General features: G+C 35.2%; 1 protein-coding gene across 1 annotated transcript; it reads right to left on the bottom strand.

Annotated features, from left to right (window-relative positions):
- Positions 1-439: 439 nt before the first annotated feature.
- On the bottom strand, positions 440-20,965 carry LOC118490462 (serrate RNA effector molecule homolog). Its single transcript, XM_035988117.1, has 7 exons — positions 20,851-20,965; positions 20,571-20,674; positions 7,184-7,237; positions 3,858-3,993; positions 2,938-3,233; positions 2,527-2,730; positions 440-523 (listed from the first exon to the last, which is right to left on the bottom strand). The coding sequence occupies exons 1-7, from the start codon at positions 20,963-20,965 to the stop codon at positions 440-442; spliced, it is 993 nt and encodes a 330-aa protein (XP_035844010.1).
- Between the last annotated feature and the right edge of the window lie 1,547 nt (positions 20,966-22,512).

Genomic DNA, 22,512 nt, shown 5'->3' with positions numbered 1-22,512 from the left:
CATTGATCTTTTACAGTTTGAAAACCGTTTTTCAATCTAGTGAAATTAATCATGTTTGTTCAGCCGTGAGGGTTTCGGCGTATTCAATCAGAACTTCCCCTGATAACAAACTATTTTCCCATTATGATTTCAAAACACTTAAGTTTGTTTTAATCAAAATGTTTTTTTTTTCGGAAAATAAGTTTTGTTCAATTCACACACGGGGTTTATTCATTACCTTGTTCTTTCAACAACTAATTCGAAAGTTAAATCAAGTACAACTTAATGTCCTTGATAAAACATTTCTCAAGAAAGATGCCGATTCCTACTCCTCAATTACCAACCTGGGAGTTCCGGCAAATTCAAGTAACATATTTTTGAATTTTCAAATTTTTTAATTTTTTTTAGAGTTTTAGAAAATATTGTTTATTTATGTACAGAAATCAAACAAACTCCCTGTTTAACCGTTGCAGGGATCAGCAGCCTCCGGTGCCAGGCTGCTTCGTTTCTCCTTTGGTTGACATTCAATTTTCTTCAGAAACACCTGCACATTCAAATTTTATCAAATACGACTCAATAATTTTTTTTTTCATTAAAGATGGATGCCGATTCATGCTTCGCGATAAAGGAAGCTCCGGCAATTCAAATTGTTCAATCAAACATTGTATCCACCCAAGCCTCATCAGCCTTGGGTGTAACCTTGACTCTAGCAATCTGAATTTTAAAGTTTTCAGCCTTAAGTGGTGGAAAATTTGCATCATAATCAATCGAAATTGACTCCTCAGTCTTTTTCACCTCATAAGTTGAACTTTCTGTTTTTGTTTTCGATTTCCAGATTTGTTTTTGTTTCTCATTTTTAACCAAATCAACATGTTTCTTAACACTCCATGTTTGACCTTTTGGAGTCCCACGTTTGTAAAAGTGTGACTCTTTTTGAACATTTGGACTCTGAACAACATCTTTTGGTTTCCAAATTTGGTTTGGTTTTGTTGCATCAACAGTTGTTTTCCAACTTTGTGTTGTTCTAAGTTCGGGTGTCACTGGTTTCCAAGTTTGTTGTGAGTCAGCCTTTGACAATTTTGGCTTCCAAGTTTGCTTTGATTCAAACTTGGTTGACTTTTGATTCACAACTTCACATTGTTGTTTTTGAACATAAACAGACTTCTTTTTCGTCTCAACACCAACAGGTTTCAGATTTGGACATTTGCGAGCAAGATGTCCTGTTTGATCACATTTAAAGCATGTTCTCTTTGAAACATCTTTGACCTGTTGTTGTTGCTTTTTCTGTGCCTGAAACTCTTCATTTGACTGTTGTCTAAATTTGAGTTCTTTCTCTTCTTCGGAACTTGTTCCGTGAACGAAGTTCATTTTTGCCTGAAAATTCGGAGTTTTATTTTTATTCCAATTTTGTTTCTTCTTATAACCCAACCCAGCCTTCATGTTTTTCTTCTTGTAACCAGGTTTGTTATAAAAAGTTTTGTGACCTTTACCAGCAAATTTTGGAATTTCAGATTTTTCAATCTCAACCATCTTGAAAACTTTGTCAATCTTTTCTGAAATCACATTCTGAATCGGGAATACAACGTCTAAGAATAATTTGTCCGATCCAATCATGGTATAAACCAATCCCTTTGAATCATCATTCAAACTTTTCTCAGAATTTGTGTTCTTCAGATATGCATCATGAAGATTTCCTTCATCTTCATCCTGTGATTCAGTTTTACCTGTATGAACCGACTCTTCGTTCAAGACGCTTTCAACGACTTTACCTACCACCTCTGAATCATGAATATCATCAGATTTGGAATAGGTTATGTCAATGTTGTCTGGCAATTGGTCTACCATGTTGAAAGCTTTTTCGACCTTTTCCTCATCATAAAATGCAAACTTTTCCGGTGGAGGAACTTGATGAAACTCTGAGCCAATGCCTTTCTTGTTCTGCTCAGACTCACCATCACCCGGTTTTATATTGAAAATTCGTTCAAGCACATATGACGACACATGGTAACTTTTTAACTTGTTGTTTTCCTGTTCTAAATCAACAATCTGTTGCTTTAGCTTAGCAACATCCTCAATATAGGAATTAACAACATCTTGTTTTATAGCATACATTCTTTTTAACTCTTTTGTTGTTTCTGACATATAATTCATTCTAGATTGAGCATATTTCATTTCGTCTTTCACTTTTTCATATGACTCTTTTATAATCTCATATGATAATTTCATTGAATCATATTCCTTTTTCATTTCTTGACAAGCAATTTCTTTTTGTTCACATTCATTTGTCGTTTTCAAAATGTTTTCCTTCAAAACTTCATTTTCTTTTTCCAATTTGTTACATTTTTCTGAAAATTTTTCATCATTTTCTCTAAAAACCTTTTCTTTTTCTAACATTTCTTTGCATTTATTTTTGAAAATGTTTTCGATTTTTGTGAATTCAAGTTCTTTTGTTCTGAATTGCTCATCTTTTTCAGTACAAGCTCTGCACTGTTCCATGCATTTCTTGCACTGTTCAAATGGTTTTAAGAATTCAGAATCAGAATGTACCTCAGTGTTTGGCACTTCAGTGTTTTCAGCTTCCTCTGGCTGCTTCATCTCAGCATCATTCAGCTTTTGTTCAACACTGACTTCTTCGCCAACATCACCAGCATCTGACTTGACATCCTTCATTTCTTCTTCTTCAATTTGCTGTTCTTCAACTACTTTCACAACTTCAGCTTCCACAGCTTCTGTTTCAACTTCTTCAGCAACCTTTTTCAGATTAACCACCATCTCTTCAACACTCTTCTTCATTTTCTCTTCATCCCTTTTTCTCAAGCATGACAGCATAGCATATCGGATATCTCTTTCGTATTGTTTAACGTATGCATCATCTTTCGTCACTCTTCTGTAATATTCAGCTCTCAACGGAACAGCAAGAAGAACATCATCAAAGATTATATCTTTCTTTGGAACAACTGGTTCTCCTTCTCTGTTGTAATAACACTCTCTCTTCTTGTCCCATCGTTTGTTGCTGACAGCATTCTCATATTCTTCCTGCATCTCATCCATTCTTCTGTAAACCACATCTCTTTCTTTATGTGTTTTCTCACTCAAGATCTCTTCTCGAGTTTTCTCTTTGTTCTTAACCTTTTCTTCATGGTTTTTAGCAGGTTCTTTTTCTTCTTTAATTTCAGCAACATTTGCAAACTTTCTTGGTGCTGTCGTAGCTTTCCCATGAGCTGTTTTGCGAACAATATCATTTCGATCTTCTTCTGGACAAATTTGAGACCAATCATATCCTTCATCAGGATATATGACAGGACAAGCTCTTGAAGTTGTTTTTGGTCTATCTTCAATCAACTTTGGCTCTTCTCTGCTTCGATGGTAGATCGCCTTTTGATAATAATCATCATTGAAAGGACGTTCATTTCTTTCAGCAACTTCTGCATTCTTACACTCTCTTTTGAAATGACCTTTTTGCTTGCATTTGAAGCAGGTCACTTTTGACTTGTCGAATCCAAGCTTTGTTGATGGACCACCAAGAGATTGTTTCCCAGTAATTTCCATGTATCTTTGAGCTCTCCGAATGCAGCTTGCTAAACACCAACGAATATCAATAAGTTCCATCTCCTCTGGATCAATCTGGTCGTAGTCTTCTTTCGTCAGTTCAGAATTACCGATTTTTCCAGCTACCAGACCTTCATATGATTCCAGGACAGATGCAAGAAAGCTCATTTGCTGCTTCGCTGCATTGATACTCATTGCTGGAGAATTTTTCAGTTTAAGAGCAATGTTGCATAAAATTTCATCTGTGTCTTCTGAATTTGTTTGTGAAGATGAATGATATCCAGAATGATGACTTGTTGACGTTGTTTGAGATTCATTCATCTTTTCACCAATGAATGCTGTCTTTGGTGAACCAACGCCTTTCTCTGAAAGTACACTACTTTTGTAATACAAGCCGACATTCTGTTGACGTGAAGACTCTGTCATCTTGCTTTGTTTCTGCAGCTCTAGATCATGACTCTCAATCTTTTCAAACAATGCATCAAGAGAAATTGTATCATATGAATCATCATTTTTCAAAATAAACACAAACGTTTGCCACTGATCAACTCGTGGTAACGCTTCAATCACTTTATCGATGATTTCTTCTCTTGTTTTAGCAATTTCAAATCTTTCGAGTTCAATTTTTAGGTGACAAAATCTTTCTATCATTTGTCTCACCGATTCTCCTTTTAAACTATCAAAAAGATCAAATTCCTTTTTAATTAGCGCGATTTTGTTCTTTTTAATTTGTTTGCCACCCTCAGCTTTAATACGTAAAGCTTCCCAAACCGATTTGGATGTCCCGCTATGCTTTAATAATGCAAATATATCGTTTCTAATTGCTGCCTGTATCAATGCGATCATCCTTTGTTCGGCGGCAAATTCTGCTCTGTCGTCTTTGGAGAATTTTTTGAACTGTAGATCTTCACCTTTATCATCTTTTGGCTTTTCGTATCCGTATTCTAGACAAAACCAACTTTCATGTGCATACGCTTTTGCCCAATTAATAAATCTTTCTTTCCACCAAGTATAATCTTCAATGCTTTCAAGCGTTGGTGGTTTAGAATGCGTTCCGTAAAAGTTATCATGCTTGATGTTCTCATTGATTGCCTTTGTGATGGTTTTTGGTGTAACAGTTGTAACTTCGGATGATTCAGATGTGAATGCGTTGAAAAACGTGTTATAAAATTCTTCAGCCATGATGCTTTTTTCTTTGAATTACCTCGAATCACCTGAATGAATTACGTAAACAATCGATTAGTTCAAAGACTTTTAACGAACTTGATTTTGAAAGTTAATTGATTTGATATGATTTAAAACTTTATATGATCCAAATCAATTCTAAAATACTTTCTCAATTTGATTATTATTAACCGATCGGATGGGGGTTTGCTAGCCGATCGGGTGGAAATGAATGCTAGTCGATCGAGCAGGAATGATATACTAGCCGATCGATTAGGAGGTAGTGCTAGCCGATCGAGTAGAAAAGGTCTCTGTTCGATCGAGTAGGAAGGTATTGCTGTTCGAGTGGGACTTTGCTAGCCGATCGAACAGCTGTTCGATCGAGTTACCTACTCGATTCACACAACCTTCTGTTCGTTTGGAGTTTGCTGGCCGATCGGTTAGCACTTGCTAGCCGATCGGTTAGGATTATTACTAAAAGCTTTAACACTTCTCAAAGACCTGCTATTCGATCGAATAGCTGTTCGAACCAAAGTCTCTCCTGTTCGATCGAAAAAAAAAATGTGCTGTTCGATCCAAATCGCTAGCCGATCGGTTAGCACATGCTAGCCGATCGATTGGGAAATTCTGCTGTTCGATTGAGTGACTTTCTAGCCGATCGAACAGCTGTTCGATTGAAGTGCACTAATATGCTGTTCGATCGGTTGAAAAAGGAGGTGAATCCTAGTCGTTCGGCTAGGTCAACAAGTCAACGTTTTTAATGAATGTCTGAGGTTTCTATTCGATCGAACAAGAGGTGCTAGCCGTTCGATTAGGCCAACCGATCGAACAACTGTTCGATTCAATATTCCTGTTCGATCCAAAATTTCTGTTCGAGTGATAACTTCCTGTTCGAACGGTTAGCACTTTGCTAGCCGTTCGACTAGCCTAACCGAACGGTTGGTCTACTCGATTCAAGTAGGACTTCTGCTGTTCGATCGAACAGAGTTTGACATCAACATGACGAACAGTTTCAGCTCAAACGAACACAAAATCACTGATTTCTCTCAAACGGCTTGGAATTTTGACCTGAAAATTTGTAGGATCATAGATCAGATATAGGCGCACAACATATCAAAATTTCATCCAATTTCAACCGTAAAAACACTGTTAATTTTGCGATTTTCAGATAAAAACGTGAAGAACAAGAAAGTATGAAGAAATTGACAAATCTGAGTAAATTTGACTCTGAATCTGAAGGATTTCTGTGCGTATTCGTGCGTTTGATCTGTGCAATCGAGCTCCTGCTCTGATACCACTTGTTAGGACCGGTTTGACTCCGAAACGATTGCGTATGAACTCGTACGACGTGCGGAATCCGTGTACGAGCAAAACCGAAACACACGAGACGTACTATTAACGTGATTCTTTGATAGATCTGAAAAGATACAAGAACCGTGAATCACCTTTTGCCTTTCTCTCTCTACTTTCTCTCTCTAGCTTCTCTCTCTAACCTCTAAGCTCCAAAGATCAAAAATGGCAAAAGTTTCTAACTAAAAGCCTAAGGCTTCTATTTATAGGCCAAAGGTGATAAGGAATCTTTCCTTATTTACAATAATGCCACCTTGCCTTTAGTAACAAGATATTACATTGTAAACACAAAGTTCTTCTGTTTCAGCTACGAACTGAGATGACGGAGGCGATAGACATTAATGTACCAACACTAGACAATACAAGTTCGCACCATTTAAGAGAACCACAATTACTCACCATATAAAAGATTACAAGTACTGACATTCTAAACCCACAAGTTCTCATATGTATAAGAACCCTTGTCCAAACTTGTGACATTTTCACATAATTAGAAGACAAGTTCGCACCATTTAAGAGAACCACAAGTACTCACCACTAACTAGACAATACAAGTTCGCACCATTTAGAGACCCACAAGTACTCACCATATAAAAGATTACAAGTACTGACATTCTAAACCCATAAGTTCTCATATGTATAAGAACGCTTGTCCAAACTTGTGACATTTTCACATAATTACAAGATCAGTTCTTCAATGTTGAAACTTCAGCAGTATCCAGCATTTATCAAACTTTGGTGCACTTACAGACCCCCCTTGATATATGCGGGATCTGCAAATCTTCATCGAGTCTTTGAGAAGCCACTTCCCGCATTTATCATCCTGGGGTGCATTTACATATTCCAATATTAGCATGGTCGAATAACTAAGGAAAAACTCATTTGCTATAAGATAATGAGAATATAATAAAATAAAATAACAACTAGCAACCTTTTGCTAGTAGTCAAATACTATGAAAAAAGGTGCAGTATTAACCTCATAATGCTTTCTGGTTTCTCTGTTTTCATTTCAATTATTTTCCTTTCCTTTGCTACATAATTTCACCCATTCTGCAGAGTGAAAACCAACAAAAAAATATTTGATGCTTAAATAATTTGAGGAGAAGAAACATATACACAAAATTAACCTTCTAATACTAACCTTCCCATCGGTTCGAACAACACCAGCCATCTTCATTTGCTTTTCTTCATTCTCCTACCATGAGTACAAAATAGTCGTTAATATACTTTAACTAGATGGAAGCCCCCGCCGAAATGCGGTCGGAGGCCTTAAAAATTTAGACATAACATATACGAATAAACATAAAGTGTGTCGATGATCGCCTTCAATTCAACTTGCTACCGATCCTGCACCTGTAATGAAATATTTATATAGATAAAATATTCCAAGCATTGTTGTTTAATTTTAGACCGGAACTGATTATGTTGAACTATAGGCTTTCAATCCATGTCTTTTCGAGTACATCACTAGGAGAGATAGTTTGCTCTCAAACTTTGAGCTTTTGGATGTTAACGGCCATTCATATGTGACCATTATAAGACCTTTTGAAACATGATGGAGGGTGAAATAATTAGAAATTTCCTATAATTTCATCATTACGAATTGTATGCTTAAATCATAACATGTGCTAACTTGAGTGATGCCTAAAATTAACCAGCCCTGACCCGAAAGAAGAAAAAATAAACATAAAATATAAGAAAGAAAATAAAAACCTTTCTTCGAATTTGTCAATGAGATCTAAACAACTTAAGAGATTCTCCACCGGTTCTCAAGTGTTGGTTTTCTCTAGCCATCCAAACCTACACAAAAGCATATAAGATCCAATTACTAACAAGTCAAATATCCCAATTCGTTATAAATACATCATTACCATGAAAGGATTTCAAATTAACATAGCAATGGAGTCATGAATTCGGAATCAAAAACCCTCAATATATCACATTAACTAGAGTTGATTCAGTAGACAATCCCAATCTTCACTACTCAATTCTAAACATCTTAGATCAATTATTTCATGTTGATAAGATCAATCAATTACTACTTGAACTAGTTCTCTGATTACAATGAATAATACTTAGCAAACACACGAATTGAAGAAGAAATAATAATAGACCTTGTAACATCTATTTTTCTGATCGCTTCAACTTGGTAGAATTCATCAGCTAACTTGGGATCACTGTGTCATCTTCTTGAACTCCGTTCATTCTACGATGACTTCTTGAGCTATTACTTTTTTTTTGCTAAAAACACGAATAAAATAAAACATAGTTAATTTGATTTATAAGGACCGCATGTCGTCTCTACATTGAATAATTTTTTATATTTAATTATTTATTAATAAAGAATAAAAAACAAAACAAAATTATTTTTACCTATAGGGACGACATGCGGTCTCTATTAATAAAGAACAAAAAACAAAAGAAAATTATTTTTCCATATAGGGACGACATGTCAGAGTGTTTTTTCAAATTTTTATGGAATGGTAGGAATTTTTGCCCCCAAAATGATTTTTTTAACAGTCAAACATTTTAGAGACGACATGTCGTCTCTATAGGTTTAAATATATATATTTTTCTTTGTTTTTAGGCAATAAACAATAATAAATTAATTAATTCAATTAGTCTTATAGGGACGACATCTCATCTCTATATATGAATATTTTTTTTTGTATTCTTAATTATTTATTAATCAAATCTAAAAAAACCAAATAAAATTATTTTTACAAGTGTGTTTTTTTAATTATTTATTAATTTAGAGTAAAAAAAAACAAATCAAAGTTATTTCCCCTATAGTCGTCCTTATATGTTAGATTATTTCTTGTCAAATATTTTTGTCGGGTGGTTGGAAATTTTGCCACCTAAATGAAAGTTCATTTTGACCAGTCAAACTTTTTAGAGATGACATTTCGTCTCTATAAATTAAACTTTTTTTTTAATTTTCAATATTTATTGATCATTAACAAAAGATAATAAAAAAATTAAAATTATAGGGACAACATGTCGTCTCTATAAGTTGAAACATTTTTTAGGGTTTCTAATTCATTAAACTAGAGAATATAAAAAATACAAAAAAAATATATATATTTTCACCCTATAGAGAGGACATGGGTAACCTAACTCAAAAATCACCAAACCCCTCTAGAAACAACATGTCGTCTATAGAGATGACTTATGTCCTCTCTAAAAGTGTCGTCCCTATAAGAGTTTTTTCTTGTAGTGTAATTAGCGACTAAGCTTCAATCGCTAAAATAGAGTGTAAAAAGGAGGGGTTAAAGTGGAAAATCTCACATGAAGGCACCATTATAAATCAAACCCTAATTCTGCATTTCATTATTCAGCGCCGCTTCTGACTGCCTCTGTCGGTAGGTAAACCCTAATGTACCGCTGCCGCTTCAGACGCATCTTTAGACGCATCTTTAAACAATTTGAACCTGAATGAATACACTAATCATCTTGCTACTGTTCTGGCGATGAACACTATACATATCACTCACCGGAAACACGAAATCACTTAAACATCATCCAAATTCGACACATAATGGATCAAAAGACTCGGATTCACATGAATAACAACCCTAACTCATCAATTTTGATACTAAAACAATTTTAGATTTGAATTTTGATTCAAACTTAGTTCGTGACATTAAAACCCATAGTTTCATCAAAAACCTTCAATTTCAGCCCAAATCCAGGAGCTTGGTGATCTAATAACACTGCTTAGGTGTACTAGATCCGACATCGACCATGATACCAACTGAAAGTTCATGTTCCGATGGATTTGATTAATTTTTTAAGAAAAACAAATTCGGTAAATAAACATGAAGGAACCGACTCAGATTCTATAATATCAAAAGAGTGATCAACATTTACGCACCGGAAGGTTACCTCTATGATCTCTTCTCAAATCTACACCCAATTTCATGCATACTATGAAAGGTCTGACTCTAAGGTTAGAATGGTCAAACATTAAGGCCAATTACTTTAAACATTAAGCCCAATTGTTTACATCCCTAAACAATGGTCTAATCATTTGCCCTCAAACACTAAATTCAGCACACGAACACACCAAAATGCACTAACACCAACTATATGTACTAAATAATGCTTATGTGAAAATGACATAATAAAAACCAAATATGATACACATATTAAACTAAATAAAAAACAATACAAAGTTAAAAGAATTGCAAGAAGCTCCAACTAAGGGAGAAGTATATAGAAGGGAAGAGATTTTACCATATAGGCTTTATTTTCCGAGACCACCAATTCCAACGATGGGTTCTTTTCTATGTCAAACCTGAGAAAGAAAGAACACAATAATAAAAGACAACAATCAAGTCTGAAGCTACAATTGTCTCAAACCTCAATATCTAGTCCCAAACCAGAATATTCTGGTTCTTAATTAAAATATATCAGCCCCATTACAATAATAACTCCCATAACTATCCAAACCACCATAATAATTTACTTAAATTTATTAATTTAATTTTCCATAAAAAGACCATGGCCAATGTTACTTTATGTAATTTAAGGAAAACAAACACAAGAACTCAAAAAACTAATGAATGTAAAAATAAAAAAAAAACACTTAAAAATAACAAATATTATTTTTTTTTTAAAAAAAAAGCTTTTGTTTCAAGTATTTATTACTATAATCCAAAATAATAAATTCCAATACAAAAATAAATAGACATATAATTAGGTACTAGTTCTAAACGTCATATGCTTATACATAAACACTTACCTTTTATTTTCACAAATAGTTCTTATTTTATTCACAATTTTACATATCAAAATTCATCAAAATGTGAATGCTAAGAAATGCAACCCCCACATATTTTTCAATTAATTTGAGTAATAAAATGTGTGCGCGTGTATATATATATATTTATCAAATAATTATACTAAAGATAACACTATGATGAAATTGAACAAGTACCTATAACCTAATAAATCATACATTCTTGGAATTCCACAGTAACAACACAACGACATGTGCTTACTTCTTCCCCAAATCAAATAAAGTATTCTGGAAAACATAAAATAGCATCAAGAGCCACTTTCTATGTAATCAAACAACCTTTATGTCCTTAATTATCAATTCACTTTGGTGTTAAAAAGATTGAATCAAACACAAACACACTAGAGTGAGGACAATTATGCTAAACAACTATATATCCAGAAACACATCAAAATTTTAAAGTAGCAAACTTTTCATCCGTAATAAGTAACCAAAAGACTATTCTAAACAAATTAAGAAACTATACACAAACATATATGGACTTATATAAACACTCATGTACCTTGTTTAGCAACAGAAAGGCTTTTCTATGTGCAATGGCTGATAAAGCAAGTGTATGCACCGCTCTATTCTTGCACACAGTAGAAGGATCACTTGGATAAACCTAAAAAAGGAGGAAGACCCTAAGCTTGTATTTATAATGAGCAGGTTGGAGGGTGAGGGATGGGAGGAGAGATGCTACAGCTAATGACAGGCTGTGAGACTAAAAGGTTGTCTAGTCATATCCATGTGTTAGTCATATCGTATATTGGTAATTGGTAATGTGTATCATATTATTAAAATCCCAATACAATAGTTTACGCCTTTAAGGTGGTTTTGGTTAATGGCGTGAAAACAAATATACGGGTTTCATCTTTGATATTCTTCCTTATAAGTTACTACACACCTTTAAGGTGGTTTTGCTTAATAGGTGTGAAAACAAATATACGGGATTCATGTTTAATATTCTTCGTTATAATTAAATTAATTTGCTTTATATTTAGATGCCCGTCTTATATCATTAATTAAAAATCTCATTGATTTTTTTAACTATTTTTTACACCTAGGCTTCCTAATTAACCGACACTTGTAAAGATTTGAATCGACACCACATTATGTGGGAAATCACGATGTTTATGACATTAATCATTAAGTTTGGATCAACAAAATCATTTGGAATATTTAAATTGTAAGAACCTGATCGCGTAAAACAACAAACCGCGGTGGAAACGTAGGGGTGTCATGTCACCGAACTATTGTTTTACAACACATGGTACATAAAGTTTTGTATTATTAAGTTAATTGTTTACATTGTCTTGGAAATAAAACAACAAAGTACAATAATTGTCTTGCAAATTTTAAAGTCACTAAGGCCCAAGTCCGCCCTATGCGAAGCATGCTCAAAGTCAAACATTTGCTCCTTAAACATATGTGAAAATAAAACGTCAGCATAAAAATGTATGTGAGTAGCATAGGTTTTGTGATGAAGATTCATGACTTTGAATGTTAAAAGATGTTTAACTATCACAAATGTAGCCATGAATTATTATAAAATTGTTTCTTTTATAAAATCATGTGAAAATCAAATGATTTAAAACAAAGGATGCATGGTTAAGTAAATAACCAAATGAAAATGTCTTGTATAAAATATATCACGTCTAGTATAAAAGATGTCATGTCTTGTCATAGATAACGCTACGATATGTAATATGAAAATGTCTTCTATAAAATATATTATGTCTAGCTAAAAGTCTGCGGCTTGCAATCCATAAACGTTTTAAATGTACACACAGGTGGATTGTTCTGGTTTTGGTACGTAGGTTGACCTAAAACAAAAGGAAAAAAATACGACGCACGAATGAGAATCGGGTAAAACAACTAAGTATTATGTTTTGCCTGGTATGTATCGTACCAGCTAGCTTGCTGAGCTGCCAGAGCTTAAGCCACCCGTGTGTTAATCAGATCCGTCAACTCTGCCTGAGTTATCACAATGTTGCCACGTCCACCGCCGCGGCCACCACTACATCCACCATTACATCCGCCACGTCCGCTCATGATTCTATATAAGAAGAGTGGAAAAAGGTAAGGATCGCGATTAAGTTGAGGTCAATCATCACTATGACTTCTATAGATTACAGAATTCTACCATTATGTCGGATAATGGACCAAACCCCTTTCACACCTGTTAAGCCTCACTGGGACTCACATGTGCCCCACATTATTGTTATGTGTGCACCCATAATGATAATGCAGTTTGCACGTTTATCTCAGTTCCTCTTAACTCATGCTAAAAGGTTCCCCATATTCGAGTAACAAAACGAAGGATATCACAGGACTAGGGATCACGAAAGTCTAAGGGTAGTATCATCATATCATAAACAAGCAGCACATGCGATCATATCGTAGTGTCAGGTATGTAGTTTCATGCAATATCGTGAGTGTGTGTACACTAGGTAGGTAATGCATAAAGTAAACAATAGACAAACCTTGCAATCTGGAGCTGAGTATCATGGTCGTTTTTAGTACTGTTCGGTTATAATCTTGTTTTATGATAACATTTTTAAAACCTAGTTCACTATAACCAGTGGCTCTGATACCAAACTGTCACACCCCTAAAATACCACAAGTGGGGACCCCCAGCGAAGCGTGTGACATACCAGGATCTAGCCACTAATCACCTTGAACTATAAGAAAAAAATAGAAGTTTCCATTCAATGAGAATAGTATAATTCAAACATCAGTTTTGAAAATCGAACGTATTCAGCAGAATCATTAAATATTGTTCAATAAGTTTAACATATAAAGTTTAGAAAAGAATCCAACTTCGAGTGTCTATCCAATCGCCACGACCCATGACTACTCCAGCTTTCCGGACAGCAAGTCCCATATCAGTGTACCTAATGGCCTGCAAGCATGCAGAAAAGTGTATCAGCATAAAGCTGGCGAGTTCTCAGTTTTTGTAAACGTTTGGTTACCAAGTGTTAGTTTTAAGATATATTGATAATAACACCATACCGCAAGACAGCTGTTTGTTTGCCCTTCCCCAATGCTCTATCAAACATTGGTCATGTGGTTAAGGTCATTAGTTCACACCCGTCCTATCCAGGTACGTCGTGAGGGTGCCAAACCTAATAGCGCTATCAACTAATAACCCCGTTGCCCTACAAGCAACTAGTTCGGTAGTAAGATGGGACTTAAGTGATAGAAGTGAGTGTATTATCCAACAATGACATTTGCTGAAATCTTCCTCATATCCCCTACAAGGACATGGGTTTGTAAAGTATCCCCTACAGGGATGCAAGTTTGTTTGTTTGTTCCTACTGGATGCATGCTTGTAAAGAAAGTAGTAAACTCACCTTTGATTGCTCGGTTAGACTTTTAAAGTGATTAGGAGTTGAGGCAGGTCAATCACGTCCTAATATGATTACTATTTAGTTTATTCATGTATTCATGTAAGGCACGAAACTCATACACGTATCTACCACGTATCAGGCAATTACGTTGACAACTTAGATACATATACCTATTTCATATATAATTACTTGTGATCATAGCACACAACAACTCACATAACATTTTCGTTAACATAAACAGATTTGATCATTCTCAGATAGCACAAACAAACATTTAGATACACACATAACAACTTATTACGTTTCAGCTTTGATGTCGAGAACTGGGCTGTTTTCGGGTATTTTTATAAAATAGTTGCCCTATTCCAAAAATTCCAAATAATTTACAGGACGTTCCAAATGTCCGCATCACTTTTTGTAAAAACCTCAAGACCTTAATCATTACCAATTATTTACTAAAAATCATCTACTAGGCTGTAGTCAGATTCGTCACTTTCTGACTGCAGTCCGCAGAAATTTTTTTTTAAAAATCATCGTCTATCCGATTGGCAAAATTCCAATGGGAGATTTTCGGTAACATCCATGCCCAGCTACTCTATGAATTTTACGAACTAACACTATACAGTTTAATGGATATAACGAAAAACATAACGTGTATTTTCTGCAGAAAAATCGCAGCTTTAGCTGCTGTACAAAACAGTTCTTTAATAATAATAAACGACCTCAGAAAAATGCGATTCCAGCTCCATTTGAAGCGTTTTTCAAAATTGTAAGTTTTAGACTTCAGAAAATCTGTTTTTTGATATGTAACAACCTGTTTACAGCCAACTGAAGTTGGTTGTTTATGCCAATCAGCTTTCAGTTTTTACCTCTATGATACTAGAACGAGTTTAAACGATCATGTAACTTAGTAATATCGACTAATAACAAGTTAACCCATCAAATATCTGCTTGCATAATAAAATCACGACAAACCCTAGGTATATATCATCATTAACATCAACACAAGGTAGCTTTAACACATAAAAACGTCACTAACCTTGGAGCGGAATGAGAGAACTAGAGGGAGAGAGAGATGCGATTGAGAGAAGGGGGAGGGGGCTGCCGTCGCACACATGCACCAGGAATGGAACTAGGGTTATTATTTTTTTTTGTTTCTCCATGCATACCCTAATACGTATACAATAAGCACAAGGGATGGGGGGATTTGGGCTAGATGGGCCGCAAGGAAGAGGGGTGGCGGGTTGGGTGCTTTGGGCCGTAAGGGAGGGACGGTCGGTTGGGTTGTGGGTTCACGCAAAAGGTGAAATATTTCGGGCTCGGGTTCTAAATGTGAACATATGCCATAATCCATTAAGTATACGCGACGTGTGATTGTTATATATTTAAAGGATAAAAATGTATGATATAAGGGAATCGAACCGAAACGATACCTGATTTTTCCGGGATTTCACGACTCAACCTACCTGTTTTGCCAGGCTTAGTCGACAAGACTGGCTCCCACCTACATCAACCCAACAACACATGTCGAATTACAATTCTTACAGGAAATATACTATATGATACTCTGATTTTTGTGAAAAACGAATTAACTTTTTCATAGCACATATGATTACCCATTTACAAAAACATGTCATATCTGGCGAATCTGATATAAAGCAAAATTGAAACATGCCCATTTCAATTAGAAGCATTAAGCTGTATAAATGATGTAGCGCGTGATACGGAAATGAAGATCAAACACGTTAATTCTACGAATACCCGTGTAGTTCTTCCCCAACCCCCAAATTGCAACCCAAAGGGCACAGAATTTGAGGTGAAAATGAGTTATGTCAAAATTCAAGTCTGATTGTTCACATTACTAGAGCAAGATATAAATAGGAACAGAAATTCAAAATGGGCCTAAAAAAGACAACGGGCCAAACACACGCCAAAAAACAAAATGCCCAAAACTGTTCGAAAAACATAGAAACGTAAATAACTAATAGAAATAGGCGTTTTTTGGCCTGGACGATGACCCAAACCGCCGTTGGCTCTGTTTGATTTGAGACCTTGAGAGTTTTTACAGCTTGTTGTATGAGTTTTTCTGGTGCCTCTCTGGCCTTTGTAAGAGCATGAGCTTTCGGGCATCTGATCAGAAATTTAATGAGAATTTGACACTTTATATCATATTCTTCAATGTTATCATTCATTGCTTCATTGTTGCTCTTTAATGGAAGAAATTCAGCTTCGGTGATGAAAGGAACAGAGTGTTCGATTGGTGGCATGTTGATGTTGATAGCTGCCATTGAGAATTTGGGTTTTTGTTTCGGAAAGGGGTTTTAGGGTTTTGAGTTTGAAGGTTGAAGATGGAAGTCTCTGTTTTTGAATGATATATTTATAGTGAATAGAGACAAAGATCTTCGAGTGTTTTTCGTGGGTTGTTTGTATTCAAGGTGGTTAATGACACCTTAATGATGTTTTAATCCATTTAGGAAAGAACCGTTTTTGAAAAACCTTTGGTTTATCTATAATTTAATGTAAATCTTTTAATGAAAATTAGAGATACCAAGGATTTAGCAGATAAACACTAATGTCCAACTTGCACCTTTTCTCCATGTGGGACCCTTTTTTTTTCAAAAAGGTCCAATAAAAACCTTTTCTGAGATTGTGTATCTTCCCAAGTTTTCCTCTTGATGATATATATCAGAAAATACTTTTGAGAGTTGGATTTTCTTTATATATCATCAGAATGCATTTGATTCATTTACAGAGATTGAATCAGCATTTTTTTTTGAGATGAGAGGGAATAAGTAGAGTTCCAAGATTTTTACTTACATAGCATTTCTGAACTCCACACCTTTGTTCTGACTTTCAGGAAGTGTTTGTCATACAGCTTGTTCCGGTCCTCAGAAAAAATATTTTGAAAGAAACTTATTTCCTAAATTTAGATGGTCATAAGTTTCTTTGAATCTAGTTAAAGAAAATGTTTTATGATGTTTCTTTCTGTTGATTTGTCAAACTTCCTGGTTGTCACGAGATTTTTCTGATAAAAATTTGATTTCCTGATATATTATCAGTTTTTTAGTTTATCTTGAGAATTTTCTGGTGTATGAACTGATTCTGATGGCTTAATGGGTTTTCTGAAAAATTACCAGATTTTTTGATTGATCATCAGATTGTTTCACTAAATTTTATCAGATTTCATTTGATTTTCACCAGATTTTCCTTGTTTTCATCAGACATGTTGTCTAAGTTCCCCCTAGATCTATTGACATGTTTTTGTTGTTGTTGTTTTTTTTTTAAGTAGAGAGAAAGACCAAAAATTAAGGCAAACTTAATATATAACAAAAAAATTAAACACACAAAACAAACAAAACAACAAAAACCAACTACTCCTCCTCATCCAGCACGTTGTACATGCACTTCACATATAACCAGAGACTGGTTATTCGTCCAGTATGATTCGTTGATGGAACCAGGGTAGGATCTCTTATGTTTTCTTGAAGTGCCAGCTCATTCCTTGGATACCAGCTCCTCACTCCTCCGAAGTCTAGCTGACCGGTGATCACCTTGGTTACGAATCGAGGGTAGATCAGAAAAGGTTGACGGTCATGAATGTTTGCTTCTAAGTCTCTCATTAGAAACTTAGTGTAGTTGTAAGGTTTTTCCTGTACAACAGCATGAATCACTTCCATCATCCTATGGGACAGCTCGTTGAAGTGCCCAATCTTTTTAGAAAAGCAGACACTTAGCTGTGTCACCAGATACTGGAAAGGTGGTAAAAAATCAGATTTGCTAAGCTGCCTTGACACATTTTTTGAATGATAGCCCATTTCTGTCAAGGTCTGTTGCACATCTGCCTTATCCAGGAAGGTGTTTTCTTGATCAACACCCAACCGGAGGACATCTCTGAGTGTTTCCTCCTTTAGGGTGATTTTTACCCCCCCCCCCCCATAACTTTGCTATCTATCCACATGGAAGTGCCACTTAAAACGATTTGAGCATTCCACCAGAATTCTTGAAGAAGTTCTGGATATATAGTGACATGTGTTGATATAGCAAAGCCCAAGGGACTTCGCATGATTATATTATACACATACCTGTAGTCCTCCCATGCAGGTCCTTCCAAGTTAGATCTTAGCCTAAGATTATGATGTCTGTGAAGAGGGAGAGGGAATTGTGTAACTTTCATTGATTTTGGGCGACCCATTCTAAAATAAGAAATTTCTGATGAAGGGCTTTTGAAGAGATGATTTTGGTGTGAAGAAAGTCCTTTTTAGGTTGTTAATATTTATAGATGAAAGTGATAGTTCCTCATAAATGATATTAACAGCAAAAGGTTTTTATTTTCGTCTCTTCAATTAAGACGATATCTGTTGCAGTGAATATGACAGTCTACTAAGCCCCATGTGTGAGTAAGCATTTAATAGCTAGGCGGCTACTTTCATAGCTCCTAATCATTTTAGTGCCTACGTGTCTCTTAAACTTCTTATGGAAAAATGACGTTGCATGCATTGGTAGTGTAAGAATAATTCAATTTTCTGCAAAAATTTTCTTGTGACGGTTGATTTTTATCTGCTGTATTGAATTTTATCTTAATGCATGTTACTTTTCCCCCTTTTTGTTTTTTTAATTAAAAACAACAAAAAAATACAAAAATAGACTATGCACAATTATGAACTTATACATATGGGATATGCATGAGGATGGAGAGATTTTTGATGATCAGTGATCATTTTGATGTTTAAACAAAGTTTCTGATGTTGTATCAGAATTTCTGATGATTTCATCAGATTTTCTGATACTTTTTCAGATTTTCTTTTCTGATAAATCATCATTTTCATTGATGATTTATTAGACCTTCTGATGTTCCATTAGATTGATGGATTTCTTTATCAGAACCCTGTTTAATTAATCTTTGATTATCAGAATTTTGATGATCATCAATTTGGTTTTCAACTTGTGTCTTTTTGTTTTTTGAAAAATTTTCATCTTTTATATTAACCATGCCAAGTTTGCTGATCAAAAAATTGTGTCTCGTTTCATCAAGAGGCTTTGTAAAGATATCAACAATTTGGTTTTCAGTTGGAACAATATACATTTCTATGTTACCTTTCTCCACATGATCTTTTATGAAGTGATATCTGACATCTATGTGTTTGGTTCTTGAGTGATGAACTGGATTTTCTGTTATTGCAATTGCACTCTTTGAATCACATAGGATTGGTATGTTTGTCTGATTTACTCCATAGTCTTTCAGTTGAGTTTGCATCCACAACACTTGTGAACAGCAACTTGCTGCTGCTACATATTCTGATTCTGCTGTTGATGTGGCAACACAGTTTTGCTTCTTGCTTGCCCAACATACCAATTTTTCTTCCAAGATCTGAAAAGCGCTAGATGTGCTTTTTCTGTCAATCTTGCACCCTGCATAATCTGCATCTTTGTATGCAATTAATTCAAGGTTTGTATCCTTTGGATACCAGAGACCAAGTTCTGATGTGCCTTTTAGATATTTGAAAACCCTTTTTACAGCTTTTAAGTGAGATTCTTTAGGACCACATTGATATCTTGCCAGAAAGCATGTTGCAAACATAATATTTGGTCTACTCGCAGTTAAATACAGCAATGATCCTATCATCCCCCTATAGGTTTTAATATCTACACTTATTCCATCTTTATCAGGATCTAATTTGTTCCAGTTGCCATGGGAGTTTTTGAAACAGAGCAGTTTTCAAGTGAGTATTTTTGTAGAATTGTTTTCACATATTTTGATTGACTCAAAATTATTCCATCAATTCTTTGTTTAACTTGTAACTCTAAGAAAAAGGTTAACTCACCCATCATACTCATTTCAAAGTGGCTGGTCATCAACTTTTGAAACTTTTTACAAAATTTTTCATTTGTTGATCCAAATATAATGTCATCAACATATATCTGGACCAACAAAGTATGACCTTTGTATGTTTTGAGGAAAAGTGTGGTGTCAATAGTACCTTTGGTAAACCTAGAATTGAGTAAGAAGTTTGATAAGGTTTCATACCATGCTCTAGGAGCTTGCTTCAACCCATACAAGGCTTTGTTTAATCTGTAAACATGATTTTGAAATTTTGGATCAACAAAGCCTTCTGGTTGCTACACATAAACTTCTTCTTCAATTTTACCATTCAGGAAAGCTGATTTTACATCCATTTGATAAACTTTGAAATCCTTGGATGTAGCATAAGCAAGAAAAATTCTTACAGCTTCTAACCTAGCTACTGGTGCAAAAGTTTCATCAAAATCAATACCTTCTTGTTGACAATATCCTTTGACCACTAACCTTTCTTTGTTCCTGGTGATTATGCCATTCTGAATACCCATTTTGAGCCTATGATAGGTTTGTCATTTGACTTGGGTACCAGATCCCATACCTTGCTCTTTTCAAACTGATCAAGCTCTTCTTGCATAGCTTGAATCCAGTCTGAGTCATTCAGAGCTTCTTTGACAGATTTGGGTTCTATCTTGCTTAAGAACCCTGCATATGCACACTCATGTGCAGTTGCAGATCTTGTTCTCACACCATCTGCTGGATTGCCAATGATGTCAGAATGAACATGTCCTTTGATCCATCTTAACTTGTTGTGAAAAGTTGTTGGTTCTGATGGATTTGAAGACCCCCCTGAACAGTTGACTCAGTTGTGGGTAGTGTACCAAAATTTTTATTTTCTGATGCACTACTCACTTGTTCTGCAGGGTTAGTACATGAAATATCTGTTGATTTATATGTTAGAGATTTATCATGTTCTAAGAAATCTTCAGTTGTCATTTCAAAGAGATGTTCATAATTTTCTTGTTTGTCAGAAAAATTTATTTATTTCATGTATTCATCAGAAACCTCTGTTTCTGATGAGTCATCAAATGAAACATACATACTTTCTCTGATTGTCCTTGTGTTAAGAATAAAAATTCTATAGGCTTTTGAGGACAAAGAATAACCAAGAAAAATACCTTTTTCTGCTTTTCTTTCAAAATTTTCAAGGCTTTCAAAATCATTAAAAACAAAATATCTACAACCAAATGTATGTAAAAATTTTACACTTGGAATCCTTCCATTGATAATGTTGTAAGGTGTTTTGTTTAGCCTTTTGTTAATTAGGGTTCTATTTTGAGTAAAACATGCATTTGCTATTGCTTCTGCCCAAAAATGAGTGGGCATTTTAGCATAAGCAAGCATTGTTCTGGCAGCTTCTACTAAGGTTCTATTCTTTCTTTCAACAACCCATTTTGTTGAGGTGTTCTGGGAGCAGAAAAATCATGAGAGATCCCTTTACTCACAAGGAAGCTCTCAATTTTTGAATTTTTAAACTCTGTCCCATTGTCTGATCTGATCCTTCTGACTGTTGGTTTTAACAGATTTTCAATTTTCTTGTTAGTGCATACATCTGTCGACTTTGTCTTGTATCGAGTCTTAGATTAGATTGTATAGATCAGGGCTCGTAGATTGAGAAAATGTCAAGTCTTATGTTATGTAGATGTTGATTTCGCTCGAAACAACATATGTAAGTGATTCCGCCCGAAACGGTTTCAAGCGGAACCACAAGATTCTAATTCCGCTCCAACTGTCTCGTGTATCTTTCGAGCGGAATCAAGGCTATTATAAATAGTCACCTAGAGCGAAATCATAGTAACGATTCTCGAATTCCATACCGAGGTGCTGCCGGTGTGAGGACTGATTGTATTTGCTGTCAAATCAATATAATCAGTGTTTAAAGTGAATTACTTGCTGTATCTAAGTCTATTTCTTGTTTTCCGCACCTGAAATAGATCAGAACCTCTCTGAACGACTCATTCGGGTCAATCGAACGATCCTACAATTGGTATCAGAGCTCAGGAGGAGGAGTTCTGCAGTTTACAGCCGAATTTGATTACATTTTCTTGCTTCTACACCTTCTTTTTTCGATTCAGAAAGTTTTAACGGTCAAAATCAGTTCAAATTTTCACAGATTGTATAAAAGTGAACATTAACAAACCCTTGAAAGTTTCACAGCTAAAATCGACCTAAAAATGGCAAAAATTGAACCCCCAACTGATTCCGCTCGAACTGGACAGTTTCTGATTTCGCTCGAGTTTTATGACTGATTCCGCTCTAGGGTACAGGTTCTGAGTGTTTCCGCTCCAAAGTTCTTAATGATTCCGCTCCAGGCTGCCAAACTGGTGATTTCGCTTCAAGATACTTGTTGATTCCGCTCCAGACAACCAAAACTTCTGATTCCGCTCCAGTGTGCATTGTGATTTCGCTCCAAACTACAAATTAGTATTTTCGCTCGGAGAGTGTGTTGTTTGCTATTCTGCTCGAAACTGTATTTGCTCGAA

This window comes from Helianthus annuus, chromosome 3, assembly GCF_002127325.2.
Source record: "Helianthus annuus cultivar XRQ/B chromosome 3, HanXRQr2.0-SUNRISE, whole genome shotgun sequence".
In the NCBI taxonomy this organism is placed as follows: domain Eukaryota; kingdom Viridiplantae; phylum Streptophyta; class Magnoliopsida; order Asterales; family Asteraceae; genus Helianthus; species Helianthus annuus.
Note: the sequence above shows the minus strand (reverse complement) of the source record. Positions and strands in the feature narration are given on the sequence as shown.